General features: G+C 42.7%; 1 protein-coding gene across 3 annotated transcripts in view; it reads right to left on the bottom strand.

Moving 5' to 3' along the window:
* The window catches only part of LOC117144408, a 37,229-nt gene that overhangs the window by 6,919 nt on the left and 2,858 nt on the right, over positions 1-27,452 (bottom strand). For all 3 annotated transcript variants that reach the window (XM_033309547.1, XM_033309549.1, XM_033309548.1), the window contains exons 2-9: positions 25,423-26,372; positions 21,523-21,720; positions 21,174-21,326; positions 20,924-21,112; positions 20,687-20,858; positions 15,432-15,563; positions 13,026-13,193; positions 1,862-2,051 (exon numbers count right to left, since the gene is read on the bottom strand). In XM_033309547.1, coding sequence (XP_033165438.1) covers positions 1,862-2,051; positions 13,026-13,193; positions 15,432-15,563; positions 20,687-20,858; positions 20,924-21,112; positions 21,174-21,326; positions 21,523-21,720; positions 25,423-26,029 — 1,809 coding nt within the window. In that variant the 5' untranslated portion in view covers positions 26,030-26,372. The remainder of the gene's footprint in view (positions 1-1,861; positions 2,052-13,025; positions 13,194-15,431; positions 15,564-20,686; positions 20,859-20,923; positions 21,113-21,173; positions 21,327-21,522; positions 21,721-25,422; positions 26,373-27,452) is intronic.

Genomic DNA, 27,452 nt, shown 5'->3' with positions numbered 1-27,452 from the left:
AGGCGAATAGTCAAAAAGTGTTGGCTGCGGGGGCGGCTGAGAGTGCTGAGTGGGCGTGGTCCAAGTGAGGGGGCTTGAGCTCGAGATGGAGTGCAGAAGCGCAGTTTATGCACAAATTCATTCGCATTCAGGCGAGTTCTTGGCTTCGGCCCTGACAAGCGAAGAATGCGACAACAGAGAGATGTTGGCATAAATAAAAGAGGAGCCAGCATGTTGTGAGATTGTGTGGGCCTTAAGTTGTCTGACTGTTTTCCTGTCTGGACCCCCAAAGAAAAAGTAGAGAAACAGCCGGAGCAACAGCAAAGGAAAACGAGTAGGTTGGTGGGTTGCGTTGGCGACAGCCAGCGATAATTTGTAGGCACGGCCGAATATCCTTGGGATCCGCTTTTCATGTTCAAGGCTTCCCGGGAACGGCATGAAATATTTAAGTGAATTTTATTCCTGCAATTTATTCGCACTAATGCGATGCCTGGCTGCAGAATTCGCCCATATATCAGGGGGCATAAACATGTTCTTTTGTGCGATTTGGCTACTTTCGGTCGATGGCAAGCGTTGGCAATTTATCAGACTTATTTTCATACTTTAATTGCGGTCTATTAAAAAGTTGTTGCACTCCGCTCGCCACAAGCTGTTGTCGCACCCGAAAGGCCATGTCCCGGAGCTGTTCATCTATTTTGCAGTTGCAGTTTGTTTTATGGCCAACTGCTCAGCAACTATGGCCATAAAAATTCGCTTAGCAAAAGACTAAAAGTTGCCAAAAATATAATACGAAATAATAACTTTCCGCTGGGCGGGGGGAGTGTCTCCTTTGTTTCGGATCCCTGTTTGAGTTGTTTTCAAATTCATTATTTCTGTATGGGTTGTTGGGGAAGTTTTGTCTCCGTCTGGTGAGCAATTTCTGTTTTGCCATCGGGCTTTTCTCAATTTTTCTGCGAAGGCATAGGCGAAGCTCAAAGGACCCTTACCGCGGGGAAATCAGTGGGAAGATGAAAGGATTCCCCTGAAAATGTTTACTTACGCAGAGCGCACCATTTGCCTATCAGTCCAATCATCTTAATTACAAATCAATAGGTCCATTTAACTGTAGAGTAGCAGAGGTCCGAGGCCAAGACAGCTTCATAGCAACAAAAAGCTATCTATGCGAGGCAATCAGTAACAAATCCATAAGCATGACAAACCCATAAAACCAAGCCAAGTAGGATGGACAAGGACACAGATAGCCATAACCATAGCCGTTCTCCTCCTCCGCCCCTCGAAAGTGATCCCTCCTCGGACTCAAATGAACCCGAAGTCAAGAGGATGCCGTCTGCTTAGCAAAAGGACACGAGCCAAACTTGTCCGACAGTGTTTTTGTTTTGGAATTTTGCGCTTTTTTCTATTTTTGGCTGCACTTGGAAAAAAGATTCCATAAGTGGAATAATATCACAAAAACTACTTTGGAATTTAGATGTTAATATTAAACCACAAGTGTGAAAATAATGCCAATTCGAAGGCATCCGCGGGACATTGCCTTTTTTTTCTATGTGTATATATTTAGCCATTTCTGTTACGGAGGGTTCAATGCCTTCATTACGATCATTCTCCATTGGCAGCTGCAAACTTGCGAATTGTTTTGGCCAAAAAGCCAAAACAAGCACCGTCAGCCTCGTCAACGATGAACTGAATTCAACGGCCCAGTGCCGCAAACTTTCAGCATTATTGTTCCATTATTGGGTGGACGCAGTGCGGTGAGCGGAAGGGAAAGAATCCAGTACATTATGGAAACTCATTAGATGCCAACTCACGCTGCGTTTAATTTAAATGCGCTGTAGAGTATGTAATTGGAATCGCCGTTTGGGCATTGAGGAGGGCTAATACTTACGTGGGCAAACGGTCCTGTCGCGCTGTTATGGCCAAATACGTACATATAATTGCGCCGATTGACATCCGCGTGGAACATTCCCGTTTGCAGGAGCGGGCCAACTACGCGAGCATCAGACAGTATGTCCAGAACCACGTCACGGTGCTCCAAATTAGTGGCCTTAATCGGATTGTTGTACATGTCCTGGTATCTGCGGAGAGAGAGGGAGATAGAAAAATGAGTGTGGGCAGAACGTAAGTGTAGGCCACGAAGCAGGCAGAACATCATCGCAACGTGGCGTATGCGTAATGTGCATTGTTAACATTTGGTGGCTCGCTGTGGTTATGGGTGTGCGTGTGGTACCCGTTTTACTCTCGGTACGTAAAGCTTAATTACGCGGTTGGCTTTTGTGAAGAGCACCCCCCGTGGGACATTTCCAGTCAACAATGGACAACAATGGCGACTAATGCCGAACATCGCGAATCAACCAAGAAACTAGCGCTGATTGCAATTGATTTTTGTGAAAGATTTACGCTCTAATCCCGAAACAAATAAAGTGAAAGCCCCACAAAACAATGTAAAGTTACACATTGCATTGGCCATTTCCTCGTGTAATAAACTAAACTTAGAGTATTGGGAAAGTACTTAATACAAATTTTATGGAAACCAGCTATTAAATCAAATCCATGAAAGTTAGTCTTACAAGATGTTCATAATACCTGAAACCGCCTATACTATAACAAAGTACAGAGGATTTTAATGTCTTTATCTCTTTTTTGCACACGTCTCATTGCGCTAAAGAAACACACAATAATATACACATTTAACTAACAATATAAAGTTTGAAAAGAAAATTCAAGATTAAACTTTTCGTTGGTAAAACTTTTGTTAAACTTTTCACACTTGACAAATTCAGCAGTTTGGAAATGCTTTAAGTGTGCCTTTAATTTGTTCGTAAAAACGTTGTTGTCATCCAACTTGTTAATAGCCTTTATGATATTTATAATACTTATAAGGGGTGCTGCGTATGTTAATACATAAGTATATTTCACCTTAAGTTTTATAACAGCAAAATGCATTTTACAGAAAAAGACCGGCTAACAATTAAATCGAGCTTAGGAACACCTTTAGTAAAATGCCAACCTGTGCTGCGGTTTCTCTAATAAATTTGTTTCCCTCCACTCCCACATTAGATATATCGGCGTGCTTCTGGTTAAGTCCATCCCAGCATGAAATTATTATGGCGCAGCGGGAAAGACACGAGGTCTTGGAAATACAGAAAAATACAGAAATCCCTCTGTGGCTGCCTTGTGTTCATGTCAAGCACAACACTTGGCCTTTTGCTAGCAGCTGTTGAAGCAGGTACAACATGCCACAGGACATACAGACTCACACTCACTCCAAGGAATATATACGCCGGGTTTTTCAACGTCTTGGCATGGCCTAATGTACAAATAAATAGAGCCATATTTTCCACATTTTCGTACGGGTTGTACTTAGTTTTCCTTTGCTGGCCGGATTGTCTGTTTGTGTTTTTTGTGCCACGTTATGCATTTTATTGTCGGCTACTTAAGTTATGCACTTTGACCTCCATTCAGACAGCACAGTCGACGTCGACCCCCCGTGAAGAAGCCTCAATGAAGCAAAGTCAGCAAACGGCAGGGTGTACAGTGCCACTCATGAATGTATAGCCCAAGGTGGCTCGCAAGACGCCTCTCGTTTGCTCTACTTGCTGCTGCTTATGCAGGATTCAAAGGACATACATAGCAGAGGGCGAAAATATATGCCAACCCCTGTCAGGTTTTATAGAACTCATCACAAAAGTTGGAAAGAAAAATTAACAATTTTTAGTGATCATTAAAAAATATATAAAGTAGATTGCTCGATTATTGAATGTTGGAACATTTTTACGAATTACTGTTCCACTACGTTGCCCGCTCCTGTATATCTTACTTCTCCTCCAGTAGCCGCCGCCGGAGACACATGTTTGCATTGGAATCGTAGTCGGAATCAGAATCGAAACTGCTCAGCTTCGCTTTATATTTATTTGCGGTTTCCATTGTGTAATCCCATCTAGTTGAGCAACGCTTGGAGCGTTCAGTTGGCGGTACACGATGCGTATGCGCAATAAATAACAAGTGTGAGCTTCAGAATGTCTTCTTCGGCTTATTAAGTTAAAAACCGTTTGCTATACTTTCTGGCGGTACATATGCAGAGGTTCCCGCAACAGCTCAGAACTTTGATCTCATTATGCTCCCCACAGTGGCGTTATTATAAGCTCATCGGAAAACCCGCACTAACCATCGACTTAATTAAAAATGCAAGCCAGCCATGATAATTCCGTTTGAGGGGGTGGAAAAACTTTTTAGTAGTCCATTGAGGAAGCAGTAAAAATGTGTCATTGCAAATATAATTTGGAAATCACGCGAAATGCTTGCAAAAACAAACGGAAAGTCGAGCAAACAAATTTTGAATGCCACCAGACCAGCACAAATGCTTAATTAAAAGTTGGACGAATGCGCATTGGGAAAATCCCTTGGCAAACATTGAATAGCCCGAAATTGTGGTGCTCTTGCTAAGGAAATAAGATTAAAGTGGGCACCAAACAAACAATAAGTGGAACAGTTCCGGGACTAAAGCCATACGAAAGTTTCGTGCCACCGACCATATAATTAAATATATACATATACGTGTGTGTTTAGGCGACAATCGTACGTAAAACATACACGCACCGCAAAACGACCCACAAAAGCGGCCAAACACACGAAAACACTCAAAAGTAACCGCAGAGCTCTCGAAACTCCGCACCACACCAGTACACATGCACTCGCACACACACAAACGCCCACAACAAATGGCCACCGGAAATATGCACAACAAACACTCCCAAGTATGCAGTGGAAAAACACAGTCAACAAAACCAGCAACACATAGCAGCTGAAAGGGGTTAACAAAGGCGGTGAGCGTCATTTGCTTTGCTCCCGTGCCAGAGCCACGCTCACCTGGGTCCCACAAAATTTTACACCTTGAGCCCAGCCCAAGGAATGACCATTCAGGGAACTCACACAATTGCGATTCAATTCGGCAGTACAGTGCGATTTCCTTTATTTGTATTTGGTTAACTAAAGTGCTCGAATGAGTGAAATAGTTAATGCAGGAATTGTGGAATTTAAACTGGCTTTTAGCTAATTTTAAAGATTTCGAGTACTGCATTACACAGGTCTTCCAAGGCTATAGGTGTAGTTCCCGTGTTGTATTTTCCACGTGTTTGTATGTTGCACTTTCACGAACAGCGTGTCTAACGTCGGCTATATTCAAGGAGTAGAAAACTGACAAACTAGGCATGAATTAGAATAAAGAACAAGGCAAATTAGCACCCCCAGTTTTTGTGGCCTACCGCAGGGAGCTCTTTCTCCCGAACTCGGTTGCACAGTGTAGGTTGCTGACTTCCGCTGCTCGTTTCTGGAGCATGAAGCAACACTCACATTTAATTTCCGAAGAGCGTATGTGACACTTTAAATATTTCCGCACTCAAACAAACACTTCTCCGCCAGAAACACACACTCACAGTCGGAGGTAAAGTCGGATGCGGATGCGAATGCGAAAACGGAGAGACAGATACAGATGCAGACTGGGACAGACGGTGCTTGCCGTACTTTTGGTCGGAGAGCCTGGTCTCCGGCTGTCTGCGCCCTGGTGCACAATTTTCTAGTGCCCTAGATTTTTGGCAGCTGCAGAGCTGTAATGAATTTGTTGAGGAGTTTGCTAATGAAGTACGACCGGTCTTTCGAATAAAATGCAATTTGATTTTAAATTGCATTAAGCGGAAATTGCTGAGAACGAGAATATGCTCCTAATGGCATTCAGACGAGTGAACAAATATCGAAGCAGATATCCCTGCTCCCAAAATTTGAATCTTTCCCTGGCATGTAAAGTTGGCTTTAAAGTTAACCTCAGACATTTAAGCACCTCCTCAAATCACAGTTTGCCCACGGCCTGGGAAAAAGGGGAAAATCAAATCCATTTAATCACCCAGAACAGAAATCCCCCCACCATTTCACCAGATATGCCCGTGAGCACAACAAGCAAAGCGAAACAACTCGAGCCTCATATACATATAGCCGTGCATATATAGACACGGATGCGGACCACTAACTGCCGTTAATGCCCGACTTCTGCGGGGAATAGTGCGGGTTCATGAACCCCACTTAACGTGGATGTGAGTGAGGAAGTGAGGGGGAGAGGTTCGCCCATTAAGTTCTCAGCCACTGCCAGGCTAAACAGCCAAAGCAGATGAGAATGTGTATGTGCGCTCGAAACTCCTGCTACGTCCTTAAAGCTAAAAGAGCGATGGGGTGTTGTGGCAATGGGTACTATATTTGGCCTAGGCACAGGACATTGTAGATCAGGCCAATAAATATTCAAAGGCACCATCGAAATGTATGTGCACATTATGTTTATTGCTCTAGAAAGAGTACACGTCGAATACTTAAAATATTTACTTCCTTTAGGCATATATATCGGTACATTATAATTATTCATTTCTGTTATGATTTATGACATCTCACTCGCTTTTTACCTATAACAATTTTAGTGTTCCTGTTGTTATCATTGGTATTTGAACAAAAATATTTGGGAATCCTGAGTCGAAATTAATGAACTGGCACTTGATGCCTTTATTTAAGTCTGTATTTAATTTTCTGCATATTTTTCCGATTTATTTTGCACTGCAGCCACTTCATGCTTCCCAAAGTATTAAACTTTTCGTACACAAATTCGCCACTAATGCACTGGTCGACATGGCAATTGTTGAATTTAACAATTCACAGCCTTCGGTAATATGCCAGATTTCAATTATTTATTGCGTCCGTGTGGGCTTACAACAATTTCTGGTCAGTGCGGAATATAATGTAATATATTGCGTATACGCCCCCCGATCCGCCCCAAAAGCGTTTACCGAAATTGCTTTGCCGCATACGCAAACTGTGCCCGCTTTCTGTGCCTGTATAGCTGTTTGGCATATACACACAGGCTCACACACACACACACACATATACACATATATCCCCCAGCGCTGACAAACGATTATGAATAACTGCAACACGCCGGGGAAATGCGACCACTCATAGTGGCGGGCGAACGGGAAAATATCTCAGCGAGTGCCTTTGGGCGCGTGTGTGCGAATATTTATGCCGCTCACTGTGCAATAAGCACCATTTTATTACACTTGAACATCTACACTGAGCAGCCAAGTTGAGTTGTGGGTGCAGTAAGTGGTCTGGGTGTCTAAAGCTCAGAAATGTGAATAAAATATGTAAATGTGATGTTGAGCCCCTCATGGCCATATTATGGTAACAGTAACAGAGAAATTCTCTGTACTGCGAATATCTAAATTGCATATCAATAATTTAGTTTCCCATTTAAGTTATTTAAGAACTCCACTTTTAAACACGCTTGATTGCAGTTATATCCAGAATACATACTATCAATATTTCAGACTGCATGCCAAGGTAATAGTGGAATACATAACATATTTTCTCCCATTTACATGCTCTTTAAGCACATTTACTTTAAAGAAATCCTCCCATTTTAACTACCTGAACGCTTATAAAATGACTGAAAAGGCGTTCGCACTCCATGAATGGAATTTACACTCAAAATTCTAGCAATTGCCACATTTGCCCAGCAAAGAAAAACACTGAAATATGCAAAGTAAATAATTGCTTGGGTTCTTCAAAATGCATGTCAGCGGAAGATCGCCCCGAAAGGGGCGTGGTCAGCGCAGGGGCGGACCGCTCGTCCGAGGACGAGTGCATGTGGGCCATCACAGGATGGCCCAAAACAATCGCTGAGCCGGATTGAGCTTGAGCCCGCGTACACACAAGAGGAGTGGCAAAAAGCACGCATGTAATTTATGATGTTTCAGCGTGTAAACAACACGTTCCGAGCCGTCGAAAAAAGCGGAGGCTGAAGCACGGGGAAGCATGCATCTGCACTAGTTGCAGCAACGTGTAATTTACGAGGGAAGTTTGGCAAATAAAACGGGAGCAACTGGTTCAAGATGCTGCTGCATGGGGATATTTGGACATGTCTATGTTGGAACAAGAGCAGCTGGAAACCAAATGCATATTTAGCCGGGATATTAAAGCGAAAGGCGTACGGGGCAACAGCAGACAATGCCATTTAAAAGTTTATGGCTTTTGCATCGCCCACCCACAGGCCACGCCCACTCCATTGTCCTCGCCCTAAGCGTTTTGAAATTGAAGCTGGAAAGTCAGCTTATATGGATTGAGGAATGGATATGGTTATAGGAATAAGAGCTCAGCATATTAAATGCATTCATAGCCTATATGACACATTGCTATAAAATGCTTTTATTGTTAAACGTCAGAAAGGAATAATTTTTAGAATCAGTAAGGGCGACAGTAATAAAATAATAAAGCGCCTTTTAAAGATATGACATTTTTTATTAAAAAAGACTACCTTTTATATACGATAAGGTATCTGCTTTGACTTTGTGGGCACAACTGGCATCACTGGCCACAATGTATGCGACTTCCTGTGCCACAGTCCGCGGATAATAAATTCAGGAGGTGAACTTCGGTAAATGCGCCGCCTGTCGCCAAGGATCAGCGAGCCGACTCCAGCGCTGCCTTGCATATTTTGGTAAATAATACTATAATAAATAAGTTTATGCTATTAAGCGTCTGCTGGCGGCCCACGGCATTGTTTGCCCGCTCCCACGGGCCTTGTTATCTATAGGACGCGTGTCTGGAGCGGTTTCATTGCGGAGTAAACAACTTTGTGGCCAGCCGGGTAATTAAGGAGCCCGCTCGAGGTTGCGGTTTATAAATGGCTGAAATTAAAACGACAATATAAAGCTGTCAGCGACACTTTGAGTTGGGTCAATTGTGTCGCGGCCAGATAAGCCAGGGATTAAGCGACTAAGCAACAGTTTACAAACCGGGAAGACGACGAGGAATAAACTGGTGATGGGGCCACAAAGAAATTCTAGAAAAGTGAGGCAACGTGAACTTCATCTGTAGAATGAAAATTTAATTCAATCACATGGCAGACGTGTTTGATTCGATTTCCCATCTCACAACACGCTCAAACAAATTAAACTTCTATGAATTGAATTTCAATGCATACCAGCACAGCTGAACTCCTTGGGGAATTACAACTGCAACTTTCAGTAGCAGCTTAAGAGCCATCTTGAGATGAAAAGAAAAATTTAGCAAGCTTAAAAATCCTTGCTCTATTTCCTTCTCACTGTGAATAGTGCAAGTGAAAATCCCTAGAACGAAATCGCATCCGGAAGTCGGCTGTGCCCTCAAGTACAAGATACGGATACAGCACTAAATAATTGCCTTTACACTCCGACAGTTTCCCCTGTTGGCCAAAAAACAAGCACAAACTGCCAGACATTTTCGATGGGCCCATAAATCTGAGCCGGCTGAGCGAATGTGTGTCAGCTTAGCGTTTAAAAGAACAAGAGGAATGCCACGGTAATACCAAAATAGCCAATTTCATGGCTAGTGTAAATCAAACACACCCGCAATTAGGCCCACACGTGCACGACACCCACCTGGAGCCTGAAGCACCTGAGGAGCAGACAAAGCTATTTGGGCAACGGCCCCAGAAACAATTTCTGGCAATTGCCGGCCAACTCATTAACATGCAGCACTAAGTCTACACTGCAAGAAATATCTTCGAATAGACACAGGTCAGGGGATTGTGAGGCATTATGACAATATGAAAGTGTGCTAAATGTATACATATCTTCATTTGATTGCATATTCAATGAAAATACGTATAAAGATCAATCTGTTCACGAAAAGTAATCAGTAATGTTATGAAGGTCTTAAATACAAAGTACTTCTCAGGACTTATATTATAGCTTCTGCTGAATTGAATTGTTAACCGCGAGTGCCGATGAATAGGTATATTTTTTTTTGCAGTGTACCTTTGCTTCAGGGTCTCCTAGTTCTTTGGCCATTGTCTGGCCCGTTCTGTTGTTGTTTGTTGCTGGAGTAGCTAATTTTTCGGGGCCACAGGTGTATGTGGGTGTGGTGTATGTCCCTCCCACGCTGTAGGATCTGTAACTGTATCTGACCAGCCATTAAACGCAGCCATGGAAACACGCCTCGGGCATGCTAAAAGGGGTCGGATAGCAGGTCTCCGATCCCCTGAAAACCTAGGGGGCTCGAGCCGGCCATAAACCAAAAACTGTTCAAAATGGCGCAATGCCTAAAAGTTTTCAGTGCTGGCTAAAACTTGCGACACTGCAGCAGATAAAATGGCTCAGCTGAAGAGGATATGCTCGTAGAAAAAGTGCATTCGAGGGTCCTTGCAGCGCCACTTTGAACCGCTTTGAGTTGGTCAGAAATGAAATCAAGGCACGCGGCGGAAGCAATTGTGTGCGCTTTAAGGCGCCTCAAAGGAGGATTATGGAATTCATAAGCGGGGTGCGGCAAAGTGAAATGCAATAAGCTCCAAAGATTGCCGGCGAAGTCATAAATATGTATGAGCCAGAATATTATTACTCATATTCCCTGTCAGGGCAATATCGGATTAAGAACCCTAGTTAGATACGCTCAAAGAAGTAAATTAAAAGAAGACCGCCATCCTCTTAGGGGTTACATTCTTTAATACCGCTAGCTAGTTATATTCTTTATAAAAGTGTTATTAAATTTTATTAAACAGTGGGGTCAATCGGAAAAGGGGTTTGTTGAGCTATTAAACCATTACCATCAATGATTATAATTTTAGCTTAGCATAACCTAGAATGTTATTAAGTCAGGAAATTAAGAAATATATATTTTTGATTCTATAATTCGTTGTTATTATTTATTAAATACTTTGCAATTATGTTTTCATTGATAATAGGTATTGATATTTCTTTTTTTTTTTTAGTTTTTATATATAAATTTGGAAATAAACCATTTTTTTTATTAATCAAACAATTTAATCAAAGGTTTTAATAAACCTTCTTTAGGGTTTGTCTATGTCTCTAAAACTTGCCGTTTAATTAAGCATTGTTATTTGACAATATACCACACTATATAGAGATATGTAATCCACAATTCTTGGAAGTGTATGCCCTTTAACTAACTCGATTGAAGAAGGTGCAGGGCATAAAGGACCTGCGGGCGGCGCATTGATTGTCAAAGGTGTCGTGTTGAACATTTGATCAACAGACGGGTGCGGGCTGAAAGGCGCGGAATGTGGCAGGATGGGCATCCTTCAACTTCAGAGACACCCAGGGTTGAAAAAAGTCAGGAGTCGAAGGGAAATAAAACGAGCCAACGTGCTCGGCTGTCCGTCAATGACTGCCACCGTACGATTTGCACTGCCCGATGCCCGATGCCCGATGTCCTGGGGTCCCAGTGCTGTTTGGGCCGCCATTTAATTCAATGACGGACAACAAAGCATTGCCACCGGGATGCAGTTAACAGAGCAGTGAGAAGGCGCCAAATATGTGCAAGCAAAGCCTGAAAGGCTGGCACTTCCACTGCCGCGCCCACACACCACACAGCCACCCACCCACCGAACACCTACCATGCCCACCGCCTACCGCCCACCGCCCCGCGGTCCTCATACAAAACAATTTCCCCTGGAGAGTTTCCATGTTCAGTTATTCGTATGTGAAAAAGCGCATCTGTTGTTGATTGTGTGAACTTCCTTTCAATCGTTTGTTTGTCCTTCTTTTTTCCCTCAGTCGTCGTTGTGTTTTTGCTTATTTGTTTGTTGTTTTGTTGTTTATTCTTATGGCTGCTGTTGTTGCCTTTCAAGCCGTTACTGTTTTTGTTGTTGCGGGTGTTATTGCTGTTATCCGCTCCAGGCGAATGCCAGCAGCTTAGATAGTTTTTGGACCACTTTCTGCCACTCGAGGGGTATTCCAAGTTGGTAGCCGGGTTTGTACCGAGCTGGTTCTGGACCGATACAGAAAGAGCGTAAAATTGAATGAAGATTTCATACGAACAAGTTCAATATTTGCATGGCAATTAAACGAAAACTAATATCTGGGATTATACGAACAAGAAGAAGAGTCCATGACTGTTTGGTTACCTTTATGTTTTAAAGCGCTGTATTATTTAAAATTATCTTCAAGTTATATTCTGTATAGAAAACCTGTTCTTGTTAAAATCGTTGAGAAAGTACATTAGAAAGCAGCATGCTAACAGTATACAAGGTGGCTCCTAAAAAACATATCTATTCCCAAAAGAATAGGATGAGCTCAATTGACAATTCCTAACTTCCGAACCTAACCCAACATCCTTGTTTTAACCCCAGAGTCTGAAAAGCACATGCAACATTCGTTGTCGTTTCGAATGGATTTTCAGTGTACATGCGGCATCGTCTGGACATTCCGCTTATAATCCTTGGTGGCCATCTTTAGAAACAATTGCATCTTTTGTGCAAATAACATTATAGGATGGCACCGAAAACGGAGCTCAAGACCCCCGTTTTGGACCAAGAACCGTTGACATTCAATGGACGTTGGTGGGTGGGAATTTCCCTTGTGCCAGGAGGTCACTGCTGTGCATTGTGCAATTTATTTATTGCACACAAAACTTTCCCAGCGAAAGAAGAAGGAGCGAGACCAGCAGCCGGACGAGGCGGAACAACTTCTGCGAAAATGAGATAGTCAGTGGCATTGTTTTCCCCAAATGAACGGAGTAATGTCGACCCGCGGGAACGTCACCAGCTCAAAGTAATAAGTAGCCAGCTGATGACATAATAGTGCTCTCCTGCGGATCACTTGGGATAGTCGTTTATTATAATTTATGGTGGCACTTCCAAGGAGCCCGCTCGTAATAGACCGAAACCCAAAACCCGACTATTTTCAAACACATTTCCGCACGGAATAAATTTCAATTTAAATTAAACCTTAAAGCCGTTTCGCCTGCCGATGATGTCAATGCCGGAGTAAATTGCCTAACCGACATTTCAGGCGGGCGTCGCTAATCCGCGGCACTTAGCAAACAAATTGCCCCACATAAACAATTCTAATTGAGATGAACGATAGGGCCGTGTACTTACACCCATGCAAACCAGTCAATCGGATCGCTTGCAATCCGGCAACTATGTTAAATGCGGAGTAAGTTACACGGCTTCGGGCCACGGGCTGGCCGGATTTGCATTGCCCAGCGTCATAAAATGGAGCATAAATTTCACTTACTTCTTGAGCGTGGCAGCCAATGCCAAATCGGGGCGTATATCGAAGCGGCTCTGCATATAGAAGCGCAATAAATTATCGCGTTCATTTTCACGTAATCCTTCCTCGAGTGCTAATGCGGCCAGTGTGTGATAGGATTCTGACTCCGTGATGCCGAATAATAAATCATAACTGAAAGAGACAGCGAGAGACGGAGTGAGAGAGAGGCCAGTTGCGGTGGGGGCGGTATGGAGGAGCAGGCAACATGCACAGCTTGTGTTTGCCGCTGGTGGACGAAGGCTACTTTTGTGCACTGTAAAATAGTAGGTGCTGTTTTCGCCACTCAAGGTGTTAATACAGGAGTTAGTGGGAATTAGTATAAGCCGATTTACCAAATTAAAAGGTGGCGTTAAGAAAGCAAACTTTTGGGGTGTTATATATGCTAGTGCTCAGAACAGGAGTGCAAACTTTATCACTCATGCGAGGTGTGGAAAGTACACAGCACTACATTAAGGATATTCTCAAGAACTTTGCAGCGTTAAGTTAAGAATTCATAATAAATTACATAATCTAGAAGACTTATGCTCAACTTTTCCTTGGATAATCTTATCATTATCAAGGCGGAACTGTATGCACAAGCTAAATTGTATGAGTGCCTAAATAGGCGGGCTTAAAACAAAAATTTGCACCACTCTACTTATTTAAGCTTACGTAATCAACCTTGCATCTCTCAGTGCAGCAGTCCAATGAAATCCCATAAAACGCAGTGAAAAGCACTAAAATAAAACGAGCCCTCGTTCCTGTGGCGTAACTTGTTACGCCGCCTGATAAATGGTGCGACTGGTGCTCGTCTATGGAAAGTGCTCTGTTTCCAGCTCCAGTCCGGATCCCGACCAGGCCCCCACCCTGGGGAGCCCCTCGAGCGACCAACCGGGCATTGTCTTCCTGTTGCGCCGTGGACATGGCATTAAAAGTTCCACTCAAGTTGGGCCGGAAAGTTTGCGCCGATAAAAGTAAATGCAAAGCTGCTGCAGAACTTGCTAAATTGAATGGAGCTGCCAATGGAATGGCAACTGGACACTTGAGCGTGCTCGAGGACCACTTTTCCTGCACTCCTCCGGGCACCTCACTCATTTCGAAAGGCTTTAATCCTTGGTCATCGCTGATTAAGGTGATTAAAAGCCCAACCTGGGGGTTACCGCTCCGGCCGGCAACTCCGGTCGAGTGAAACGTGCTTCCACCTCAGTTTCCCAACTGAACCGTGACCTGCCCCTCTGCACCCGGAATCCTGTCTGTTTGCAGTAATTAATGGCTCTTCCTGGCAGCTATTATTCTATTTTTCTCGGCACTGCGTGTCAAACACGTTTGACTTGCAAAAGGATAACAATTAAAATCAAATTAATCACGCATTTTATTAGATTATACCGTGTTAGGTTGACTGAATGGCTGAGCAGCACGTGCCCTAATGTCCTTCGGGGAAATGTGAGAATCAGAGGGGGGATTCCTGGCCGAGGAATCTGTACGGAGTGCGGAGTCCTGCGCGGAGTTGAGTTATTACTTGTTGCCCAATTGATTGATGGATCCCAATCCCTCAAAGCCGCTCTTTGATGCGACCCAGGCCATTATTTGTATTAGGCTTATTTAATTTGATTTTGACGCACGGCGAAAAATTCAAGTACCACCATAGATATTTAGAAATAACATTCAGGTTACTTTAGAAAAAGTTCCTTTAAAGACAATACCAAGTTATCTGATAGCTATATAAAACAAAGTGCTTTGTGAATATTTTTATGACGAGTAAACCCAGTACCATTAACGATGGTGTAATAAAATGAATACTGCTATTACTTCTACCATTTTAGGTTTATTTAATCCAATCAAATCCGTTTATGCTCCATGCAGAATCACTATAACTATTGGCCTTCAGTGTTTCACCTTCGATATGATCGTAGCTGAACCCATTTCCCGCCCCTAAATAGTGTCTGGAGAAACATCTGGAATGAACCAAAGGTAGGGTGCGCAATGGGTGTTGAAGTGGATGTTTTTTCGGTTGGCTCCCCAGAATTGACATCGAGACGTAATTTGCTTGATGATAACTGAGCTAACGCCAACGCAAAATCGACGCGTTAAATGGTTCACCTCAGGCCCCGATTTTCACACTCGATTTGACTTCACCTGAGGGCAAACACATGCACCGTAGAAAGAAATACCAGACGCCTAATCAAGTAACGCACAATAAATAGTCCGGCTAGCTGTCTGTCCTGGCCAAAAGCGGATGAAAGGGAGCGTTTGACAGCTCCCCAAAGCACGGAGCACCAGTAAATATCAAACGCAAAGGAATTGGCAATGGTTAGGGCTAGGTTAGGGAAAAGCAATCGCAATGGATAAAATGGGTACAAATGGGGAAGGGGAGGGAATTGCTTAACAAACCGGCTGAAGTGCTCCGTATAATGCCCCATGACCTTGTACGGTTGATTTGGTATTACATGTCCATCGACAATTGGACCCAATGATGTTGAAAATTGTGTGAGCGCCGTTGGTATGTGCAAGATATCCTGGTAGCTGCAAAGAAACAAGAATGCCAAAAAATGCGTTAAAAGGCCTTACAAACGAGCTGTGTATAAATGTAGCAGTAGCTGGATATATACTTTCTAAAAGAGGGACCGCCGCTGGGACTGAAGCGGCTCCGCTGGCTGACAGCGGTCGCTTTTCACTTTGATTTGAAATTTCTAATAAATTTTATGTGTGATTTGTTGCTGGACGGTCACTTGCACGTACCGCACACACGTGGCCCCATAAAGCCAAACGAGATGACCTACAAGATACACATATGGCCTTAAGGGCGTTGCCAAATTACTACGCAGAAGATTAAGAGCGTTCCGTGAGGAGCTCTAAAAAATATAAGTATGGACAAGACTTTACGCATTATTCAACATTTCTGATAAAGTCCATTTAGTTTTTCATTCCTAAACAATAATTCCTAAAACCAAACAGAATCATGTGCAAGAACACTGAATGAATGTAGCTTAAAATGCTTTGGCAAAAAGAATTTTAAGGGCTGCTTGCGCTTGGTATAATTTGCAATTTCTGAACAAAAATGTCTTCTTAAGTTACGTGTCTAAAATTATAACTCCTAAGCCCTAGGCAATAAAAACTTTTGGAGCTCTGAGGTTTCCCATTTCACACATTCAAATTTTCTTTCCAAGTAACCAAATGCCTTCCATCAACGTGTGTGCTCTTATCACTGGCACTTGTGTTACTTCCTGTAGTTATGGCGTTTTTTCGAAAAGTATTTTTACCCATTCAAAGCCATAATAGAGCCGCAATGCAAACCAATTCCCACGCACATACTAGTACGGATTTACACTCGTATTTATGTGTGGGTATTGCCAATACAAATACAGGGAACCCAACCTTTTTCCGACCTAAAAACGCCACGTGGATATGAAATACAATCAGCTCACATACCGAATGCTCCTGCGATTTCTGGTCTGAAGTTGCTCGTGCTGCAAAGCATTTCCGTTCGCTGCAATATTTACGCTTTTTGCTCTTTTTACCCGCTTGGCTGGCTCGTTTGGCCTTCGTTTGGGCCAACCCACCGCACCCACGTATTGATACAAAATTGCAGTGGCAAAATGGTTCAGTTGGGTGCAATTTCTGGCATAGTTTGCATAAAAATCCACATGCCAGAGCTCCAGCTGAAGTGTCGATGGCACAGAAATTGGCACAAATTAAGAAAAGGACCGACAAAATCGACAAAAAATATAGCCACAACAATCGGGGGAGAAGAAGAGAATTCTCGAATATTTTGGCCGCCGGAGTTGGACAATTGTTATCTGGAAAATGCAGACCAGAACTGAACCAGCCAGCTGAGGTGGAAATGCTCGGAGGAGAAATTCAAATGAACAATCTGCATGCTCAGCTCAGTTCAACTCGGAATAACCTTGGACCGAACCAAGTGACTGTCCCCCGGTCGTACAGTCATAATATTTGGTCCGCCTTTCGCCAATGATTCTGGGAATGCGGCTGAATTAAAACCCCAGGCTCCCTTAATCATTCCGTCCTCTACGCTTGAATAAAACTCAAGTGAAAGCAGATCTCGGGGGAAAATTCAATTGGATGCGATGCCAAGGATGCCTGGCACCCATTCACATGCTAAGCCAGAAAAAATACCGAAAATTGCCATCTGTCGGTGGATGTGTGTGTTAATTCACTCAACACCTTCGAATCCCATTGAAGAGGGACATTATCGTAATCCATTTAAGCCAAGAGCTGACTGCAGCAATCGATGCAATGCCATCAAACACTTTCGAGACCAAATAAAGCTTCAACGCTCTTTAAAGAAGTTAAGCTAGGAGACACTTTTAAAAAATTTAAGGTTACAATTGATTTTTGTGAAAGAATTTGTAAAAATATGGTTCAAAAAATGCATACACATAATCTAAAGATATGATAAGTGCTTACAATTAAATTAGATTTAATTTACATTAATTTAATTTCCTATTAGGATTTATAAAAAATCTTTACATCAGAATCAAGTAAGTTAGTGTTTTAAAGGTATTTATGGAATTATATATTTTTTTATAAGCAAGTTTTTTATTTTTCTAGTGCAGGCAAAGTTCCGCAGCACATGTTCCCGGCTTATGTGGTCATCCCTGGCCCTGGCTATCGGCACTTGGCCAAGTTTAGGGCTAAAGTCTGCACCGCACGGCCACAGCTACGTGAGCTTGTGTTTTCCTCTGACTTTGACAATTTGTGGAAGCTAAAACAATTTTGGCAGCCCGGGAAAGTGAGTTGTGCCCCCAGATACGGGGTCTTGGAAAGACCACTTCATCGTCGAAGTTGTCGCTGCTGCGAAGTTGTTCGCCATGGCACAGTGTGATTTATGATTTTCATATGGGTAAGAGTTTATCTTCGCCCAGTTGTTGCCTCTTATTAGCTCGGCTGGTGCAAAACTGTCACAAGTTGAGCTGCAACTGCGATTAACTCGTTAGACACACAATATGTGCGATTTCTCTCTATATATTTTGTGTGCGGTGGCACAAATATAGATACTGGAAACTGGATACTGCTAGCTGGAAACGAAATGCACAATTTGTCAGTGTGCTGGTGGCAGGAACGAAGATTGATGATGTCCTTAAGGCTGCATGTAGCTACTGGAAAGGCACACACACACACACTCATTTGCAGCGAGTCCTGTGCAGGCAAACCGAACATTTATTATGCCCCAGTTTAGCCTTGTCTCTACTACGGCTATAGTTCTAGTTTCTGTTCGCTTTTCATTTAATGAATTTTTAATATGCCTTGCCTTTTATTTTGTCTAATAACAGCGCTTGTCTTGCACTTTCTGGTCCACATCGCGTATACGTGATATGGCTGAGTTGTTGCATTTATAAGGTGAAATAATAATGAAGCAAAATATTTGAAAAATATTTAATTGCATAGGCTATGAATGTGTACAACGAACTACAACTCTTATTCAAAAACAGCAGCTTTATCATTACGATTTTCGTAGTAGCAAGCGGCATTTATTGTTCCAAAATCAACAAACAATAGTTAGCTTTACATAGTTCTTTCATGGAGTGCAAGCTAATGGAATGAATTGCTCTTTTTTCCGCCAAGTGGCCAATCAGAATCTATGGCATTCAAATATGCATTTCAGACAATAGTTTAGGTAAGCTCGGCCAGGAGTAAATAGAGATCACAGGCAGGCAAACACATTAGGCTGGGGCAATAGGTAAATAATTTGAATAAATTAACAAGTTGAAAAAGCACACATTCAAATCAATGGGCAGGATTCGGGCAGAGGTTCTATTAAATATTTAGGAAGCCTAAGACCCGGAGACAAAGACTTATGCCTGTTTGTGAGAGTGGGTTAAACAAATGCTACTGTGACTCTCTGTTTGTTTGCACTAGTAGTTGTTACCTGTTTGTGTTTCAGTGTGTGTGTGTGAGTTGTGTGCCTTTGCAGTAAAAGCGATGAGCACATTTGCTCAGTAATTCATGCATAATTCATTGCATTCATTTAACACTCGCTCTGGCTGGCACACATGCTACTAAACCTCTACTCACTCACTCATTCACTTGCTCCTTCTGCCGTAATTTAAGTAAGCTGCCACACGAGGCTGCAATTCCCAGGCTCAAACCGAAGCTTAGCTCATTCATTAAAACATTTCGAAATGAGCCCTTTAGTAGCGAGGTATTCCTACTTTCTAAACGGGCTTGCAGATGGAAAATGGTTTAAATTGAATAAGCCTAGGTGTAATCAAATTCAGTTCTGTTACTCCTGGAAACTCAAACCTCTTTATAAAGAAATATGTTAAGTTTAATTCATTTTGAATAGAAAAATTGGTTGGCTGATAGTACTCAATATTCCAACGCACTATATAATTAAAGCATTACCCTAAATTAGCACTTTTAAAAATGTGTTCTTCTTGTAATATCCTGTTTCAAGTTTGTTTCCCCAGTAGAGCCTAAAAAGGTCGTATGCCAACTAGTAGAATCGACAATTTACATCAGCAAAAGTTCTGGCTTGGGTTTTCAAGTAACTGTGCCAATTTGTATTAAGGACAAGAAAGCAAGTAGAAAGTTTTCTAAGGCGCACACATACTCAGATAAAACCGACTGTTGCCTCATAGTGTTTGTGAGCGGGGAATGGCTGGAAGTTTGTGGGTGAGTGTGTGCTGGCGTAATTAACATAATTACTATTATTGTGCCGTTGTTGATTTAGTTTTACATATTTAGTTACATGCGCCTTTTTTCATTTCGTATGCAAATTGTTTTTTAGTTCGCTCTTGTGTGCTCTCTGCGCATACAAATGAACTTCCTCCCACACAAGCGCACAAAGTCCCTCACATGCATTAAATGCTGATAAATAAAAAGTGCTCTTAGGTCGTGTTTATTTTTAAGCGTTTAGAGCTCATGCTTTAATGAAAAGGGACACTCGCATGCTGATAGGATTAGCCGTCGGAATGCGTGCAATGAATACGAAATTATAAAACTGCAAGAAACTGCAAAATTAGGAGCATAAATTAATTCACTTGAATGTTTGATAAATTTATCAATTATAAAGTGACTAAATTGAATCCCTGCCATCCATCAGCATCGAAGTAGGCGTATTCCTTATGTTGACCTACGGTCCCTCGTCCGTGGAAATCGCCATGCAAATGTTAAGCCATCGTCATTACTCCTGATTAGTCAAGGTCCTATAAGCGAAGTTTGATGAGGATGTTGAGCCAAAAGGCCTTTACGCCTCATTGACACCGCGGAGCTGCAAGCTCGTAAATTTAACGAATCATTAGGCAGGTCACAAAGCCGCCAAATACTGTTGGCCTGACGAATTGAATCAAAGGACCCAAAACACTATTCAAATGAAGATGGCAGTGCAAATGAAGTAGACGCGCTCACATCGCCACAGAAAGCACTGTGCGAAAATAAGTGACGCTGTTAAAATTTTATGAACTGTCAAACATCAAGAGGCGTTGCTTGTTGCTTCAAAATATACCTATTGGGAAAGAAAGTTGGTTGGGCCTATTTTAATTTTGACTAATTGCTCCAGACCCATTTCTTTCCGTGTAGACCATTGAAGGGCATTAGCAGGCATTACGGCTGTTTATAATGGTCCGCATATCGCTGATGCGGTTGTTGGCGCGCCTAAATAATTCAATTGGTCGAGGACTACTCACCGACGATGGCGCAAACAATCGAGCAGGACATCGTCGTCCTCTGCCTCCACGTGCTCGTTGAGCGGACATTCGAGGGCATGGGCGATTTGCATGGTCAATTGCAGGGACTGATTGCTGGCGGCCCAGTCGGACATCGCGGATCCGGACATGAGGATGGCCCTGTGAAAGAGGCCTGCGGTGGAGGGGAGGACAATATGTTCTCATCGAATTATGCCAGTCGTAATCCACCCGACTCACCTGAGGCCACCGGCGATACCATTAGGTAATTGACACACGCCGCCCCCGTACTGTGCCCCATTAAAGTGACACGCGAATTGTCACCGCCGAAGGCTTCGATGTTTTCCTTGATCCAGTGTAGCGCCGCAATCTGGTCGAGCAGGGCGTAATTCGCTATATTATGCGCATCGATGCTCGGCCGCAAGAATCCTGTAAGCGCGTAACCACTAAATCAATTTAGTCAGAGGGGAAAATTCTTTAAAAGACTCACCCAACACTCCCAGTCGGTAGTTGACGGTGACCACAATCAACTCTCCATAGCTGGCCAAGACGGAGCCATCGTAGGGATTGCCACTGTTCCACTCAAAGGACTCGCCGTGCAGATAGACCAGCACCGCGTATTGCTTGGGGGTGCTTTGGGGCTCTAAATGTAAGATATTAATTAACTTTAGCTTGGATTTCTCATATAATTCATAAGATTATAAATTAAGATTAAATTCGTCTGTTAATGAGCAGAGATTAATACGCACAATTTATGACAGCACATTAATTGCATTTTATTGGTAACAAGTTCAGACTCTATCAAATTTTGAGATCTCTGCTATATGGGGCGGACCTACCTTCATGTGGCACATACAGATTGAGATACAAACAGTCCTCGCTCTCCGTCCGCAGATAAGGAAGCAGTCGACTCAGGTGTTTATGACGGGCCCGGGACATATTTTCACTGCCGTGGGGTGAAAGATCTGGCAATTTCTGCGGACACACGGGCGGAAGATGTCGCGCTATTTTCAAGCCCTGCCAGGGCAGTGGGGCACCTAGAACCATAGACAATAATAAGAAACACATTATCCACGTTTTTTATTACTAAATCAAAGACTACGTATGAAAGTTTGACATGACTTTAAACCAATGTGAAATACATTACTTTAGGAATTCTTTCCTTAGCTTACAAGGATACAAAGAAAATCCCTTTCATTGAAAGGAGTTAGACTCAGATATTAATTCCTTTCATATTTGATTTTGGAGAGTATTTCCATTACTCAGCAACAGTTTTCCGGAAATGTAAAAGCTTTCACGACGTTTTTACGAAATACATTTCTACCCAACGTTGCACAAATCTTTAAGAATTCAATATCCCCCAGCAGATAACTGACAAAGAGGGCATACCGAATGACATCCTAACCCATTGTGGCCAAACACATTTCGCTTTTTCTCCTCTCTGTTTCGCAGCCATTCGATTGCTTGCGAAGCGCTGTGGCCAAAAAGTCAATTCCGTATTTATGTAACACGGTCAACAGGCACTTGAAAACGCCATAAACAAGCAAACACAGACACTGCCTTCACACCACAGAGCTCGCCCATCCTGCACACAAGTGCCATCGGAGACCAAAGGACACTCGGTGCTCCGTATTTGGTCCTGTCCGGATCCGATTCGTGGCCAAGTTGACTGCGGTTACGCTTTGGTGTTGCAGTTAACGTCAAACCGTGCTCGCAGATGCGGAGAATCGTCGGTGAGTGGACAACCACGATTTGGTCAAGTTAGTTCGGATTCCGGTCTCTGGTCTCTGCTTCCGAATCCAAATCCAAATTCCTGCGGTTTGGGGGATGCTGAGGGACAAACCGGAACAGATGAGGGCAATCCATCTCGTTGGAGAATTGGCAAATCGCTTACAAATTTTGACACCACATTGTTACGGCTTCAGATTGTTTTGCTGTTATTTAGGAGCGATCGATATGCAAATGCCGTGGCTTACGCAAATTAAGTGGCTTCAATCACACGCACAGCTAGAAATGAAAATATTACTAGAAGTTCGAGCCAATTCAATAATGATATTGGCCTAGCTGATGATTGCCACAATTTATTTAGGTCAGACAAATATACATACATGTACAAAAATTGTACCATAATTTAAAAACATTTTAAAAATAAAGAATTATTGCAAAACATTATTAATTATCCTACTAAAAGTTATTACTTCAGTACAACTCTAAGGGTACAATTTGCAACACAATTTCTTTTATTACTCCAAAAGAAGTACTTCGAAACCACTCGGCAAATTATCCCAATCATGTTAAATTAATATTACAACTTTGTTTTGGAACAACGTTTCAGTATTGGTATCCCCCAAAGCGAGTTCAAAATCAATGCCAATTCCAATTTCGCTACTAAAAAGCAGCACCACCTAAAAAAATAGAAACATTTACACTTTGACACATTCGCAGCGAACAAATTTCATTTTGTCGCGTTATTGAGCCCATAAAAATGCGAAGAAAAGAGCAAACGCCGAACGCGGATTCAATATGCGGATGTGAGCATTATTTGCATTTTGTTATTAATAAATTTGGCAACAGGCAAAGGAAAAGGCTCCAGAAAGATGTGGCCGAAATGGAAAACGCAGAGCTGAATCGAAAACGATGTGTATTTGTTTGGTTGTCGCGCACAAACAAAATCTATCACACAAACGCACAGGACTCTGTTTGCATACGGGTTTGAATGTCCTCCGCTTTGACAGGCTCTCTACACATTACGCATACGCAGCGTGAGCATATTTGCATTAGCTTATATTTGCGGGGCGAATTTCAAGGCAAGTTGTATCAGCGACAGCCTGTTTGCCATTCCACACTCACAACAACTTCCCCTGACAAATATCTCCTCGCCGCCCGTCTCCGACTCCTGTTATTGTTGCTGCTGCTGTTGATGTTGCTGCTGTGTGGCGCTGCTGTCCGCTCGGATTGAGTGCACGGCGCTGAAGTGCTCAATAAACTCAGCGCGACAAACGGCGAAGTGCAAACTGAAAGCGGAAAACTGCCTCTGGAAACTGCAACTGGAAACTACTACAGAAGCAGCACATCTGACACGCAAATCGCGGCCAACACTTTCGACAGCCTCTGGGGCGTGTTAATTTATTGTCTTCACGTAATGCAATTCGGAGGACCAAGGCATGTAATGCCGCCAACACTGAAAACATTGCTTGGACCTCAACTTGTTTTTATAGTTTCAGTGTCCTATTCAAATAAATGACGGTATTCTTAGTTTGGGCACAGTTATTAGATACGAGTGGTAGTTTATAAAATTACATGTGAAATAAATTATATTCTTGGTGCATAGCCAGTGAAAGCGGAGGTCCAAGTGGAAGGCAGCTAGTTGCGGTGGCAACAATTGAAGCTGCGGCCTGTTTGTGCCCAGAACAGCAGGATGCCGGCCCGAAGTTGGCTGAAGTGTTGGCAGCTTGGCGGTCTCAAATCTTACAGACAAGTTGGCACGGCCAACGTAGCTCATGTTTTGATAAACAAACTTTAAATAGATATAATACCAGCAATTTTCACTCTTAATTAAACAAGCAAAATATTCATGTACAAAGTCCAAAACATAATCGCACAGCAGATGGCAAAATAAAAGGGCAAGGAGGCGGGGGCGGGGACGGCTGGGATTTACATTGCAATCCTTGTAAAAACAAGCTGCAATAATAATAGCCATTCGAGACAGGAAGCCCACACACACACAGGGACGTGCTTTCGGAACCTACATCCTGCCAGATCAGTGTTAGAGAGGGCACATGTCAAGTCCTGAAAGCCTAATGCCGGGCCAGCTTCAACGATAATTGCCTAAATTGCAGGCTAAATTCTAAGTGCCCCAGCAGCGTCCCCAGGACCAACAGGATGTTCTGGCATGGTCGGCAGGGGAAGTGCGGCGGCACATGTCGGTTGTTCGAGGAGTGGTCGCTCCTTCCGAAGACACCCCTGCTCCAGCCCCTGCTCCTGCTCCTATTTGAGTTCTGGGGTTTTTGGGGTTTCGAGGTTTTCGGGTTTGCCTGTTGGTGCTGCAAAGTGGCAATTTGCCATCATATTTGCGGTCACAAATAGTGCTGCCTGCCTACGGCGAGTCGTGCGAGTGGAAATAAATAGGTGGTACTCCCTGCCAGCAGGTTCGTTCAAAGATATCGTTATTTATATTATAGAATGTTCAACTTAACTAACTTATATTGAATTATTTCAGACCTTCAAATAGTGTAAGCCCTTTCGACGATTTTGTGTATTCAAATAAATTGCAAATATCCATTTACTTACACAGTATATATTCAAATAAACATATTGCAATCAATGTCAAAAACGAGCTCATGCTGATTCGCTTTAAGCCCGCTTTAAGCCAGATTTAAGCTCAGGGGATATATTTATTGGTATTGGTCGCCCTTGTCAATGATATTATGATGATAATTACTTGGCTAGATTTTCCATTAGCTTTTATTTATTATTTAATTAATTAAGGGTAAATATTTTTAAAGTTATTGCACGATTATATATGAGAAGACTTTCAGGGCTATTGCAAATTTGTTCAGAAGATTTAAAGGAAAAAAATAAAATTTATAGTATTTGTATACTTTCAAATTGAAAGTTCCATCTGCAAAACGAAACCCCTAAGTCCAATCAGCATCATGAAATTATCATAAAAGCAATGTAGTAATCACTCCTTTTAAAACAAAGTTAAAGACTCTTAGTGGACAGTTTTGTACACTCACCCGGTGGCATGAAGCGTCGATTTCCGGTGGGCGCCTCCGCGTAGGGAAGCCCCAGGAACTGGTCCACCTGACGCAACCCGCTGGTCACCTGGAAGCGACGTGTGATGCCCATGAGCCGGCCCTGCTTCACCTGGATCTCCTGGGTGTACTGCAGCTTATCGGGGACCACGTGTCGTCGTTCCGGGTGATGAGTGGTTGACGGCTCGTGTTCACTGGGACCTTCGTCGGTGGCCAAAACTGCGGCCGTGGTGTTGTCAGCGGCATTTGTGCGGTCCACGTGGGTGGTTTCATCGCCGGCGAAAAGCTTGTTCAGACTCTGCCTGAAATGCAACTCCAAGCTGGGCGTCGGGGCCTTGGCACGTCGCAACGCCTGATGGCCAATTGATCGGCCCGGATCCGAGTCCGGCTGAATTGTCGTCGTGATGTCCCCGATAACCCGGGATTGCTTTGGGGTTTCACGCAATTTCATTGCGTTTTCCAGCTCATTTCCTTTGTGCAACGGCTGCTTTTCGGCTGCCACGCCCATTGGGGGAACGTGGCTTAATAGCTTGTGATTGCCGCCGACTGTCAGCAGAAATAGCCAAAATGCTGCCAAACGAAACTTCATGGCTTTGTCTTCCGCCTCCGCCTCCGGGACCTGGACCTGGACTTTTCTGCTGCCTTCGGTGATATTTCGATATTAATTTCGGTCTTACACTTCCCGCTCTGTCCAAACTTTTCACATTCCGCTCGTGTTTGCTTTCCAGTTTGGTTAATTGTTCTTTTTCGGCCAACTGTTCCTTCTTTGTTGCGTGAAGCCAAATGGCTCACATTTTCTGGACGCTGTATTTACATGGATTTTCTTTGAGCGCCTTAAATAGTTTGGACAGTTTGTTTACTCGTTGTATTTAGCCTCCTCTTTTGTCCAGCTTCTTTCTGTATTTAATTTCATTTGCAACAAAAGTTTCGACCTATTTGGTATGCGAAAAGAAAAACACGAGGAAAATGTTGGTGAGAAACACTAAGTAAATTGAAACAGCTCGACAATTCCATTATTATTTAATTTAAGTTTCTTAAGTTTAGGTATTACATTTATCATAAAGTTAAAGTACTTGTAAGATTATAATATACTCGCATTTTAGCGTTCAAAGGGAAGCTTTATTTAATTTTTAAGTAACAAATAGGGAAATGAGTCAGTGTCTTTAAGAAAATTCATATCCAAAATTAATGACCCCTTCTGATTGAGTCATAGCTCAGTTCTCAGTGGCACTGCATTTTCCAATTGACATGCCCCCTCTTGTGTGTCAGAAAATCGATGTGCTATTCATTTTCAAGATTTCAAATATTGTTTTAGGACTCATCCATGGAATGGTTGAGTTCATTTATTTATAGTGGCCCATTAGTCATGAATGTTATAAGACTTTGGACTTTGTCAAATCGATTCAATCGGAGTGAACGGAAATGAAATAAAAGCGACGCTTTTCGTTTTGAATATGATAAGAGTTGCCATTAAATCAAAATTTGTATACAAATACGGGGCGTCGAACAAACGTCCGTCTTTCAAGAGTCCTGACATGTGGAAAACGAGCTCGGAAGGCTTTTCAGAATTTAGTGCCGTGTAGTTTCACATTTGCGTAACGTAAACAAAAAGCATTCAGAATAAATGGAATGGAAAGCCAGTTCAGCGAAAGATTTCCCATGACGATTAATCATAAAAGAAGAAATACCAATGAAAATTCAATTAGGTTCCTCTGTTTCCTTCCATCTCGATTTATGTCGACACGCCAGCGAAGTGAGCTAATTTCGCTATAAAAGTAAAACAAACGCAAAATCTAAAAACGCTAAGGAATTTAAATGTTTTTTTACGAGCGTGCTAAGAAAAGCGCAGTGGCGTAGGGAAGGGGAGGCCGCCTGGGCCGCACATGTACACACATGTGACTCTGTGTGTATTCGTAAGTATATATCAAAATAATCACAACGCACCTACACACTAAAAGCATTTTCCACAATAACAACAAACTAAGTAGAACGAGGAAAAATAAAAGTGTTCA

The sequence above is a fragment of the Drosophila mauritiana genome, chromosome 3R, assembly GCF_004382145.1.
Source record: "Drosophila mauritiana strain mau12 chromosome 3R, ASM438214v1, whole genome shotgun sequence".
In the NCBI taxonomy this organism is placed as follows: domain Eukaryota; kingdom Metazoa; phylum Arthropoda; class Insecta; order Diptera; family Drosophilidae; genus Drosophila; species Drosophila mauritiana.
The sequence above is the reverse complement of the archived record's forward strand: the minus strand, read 5'-3'. Positions and strand labels throughout refer to the sequence as shown.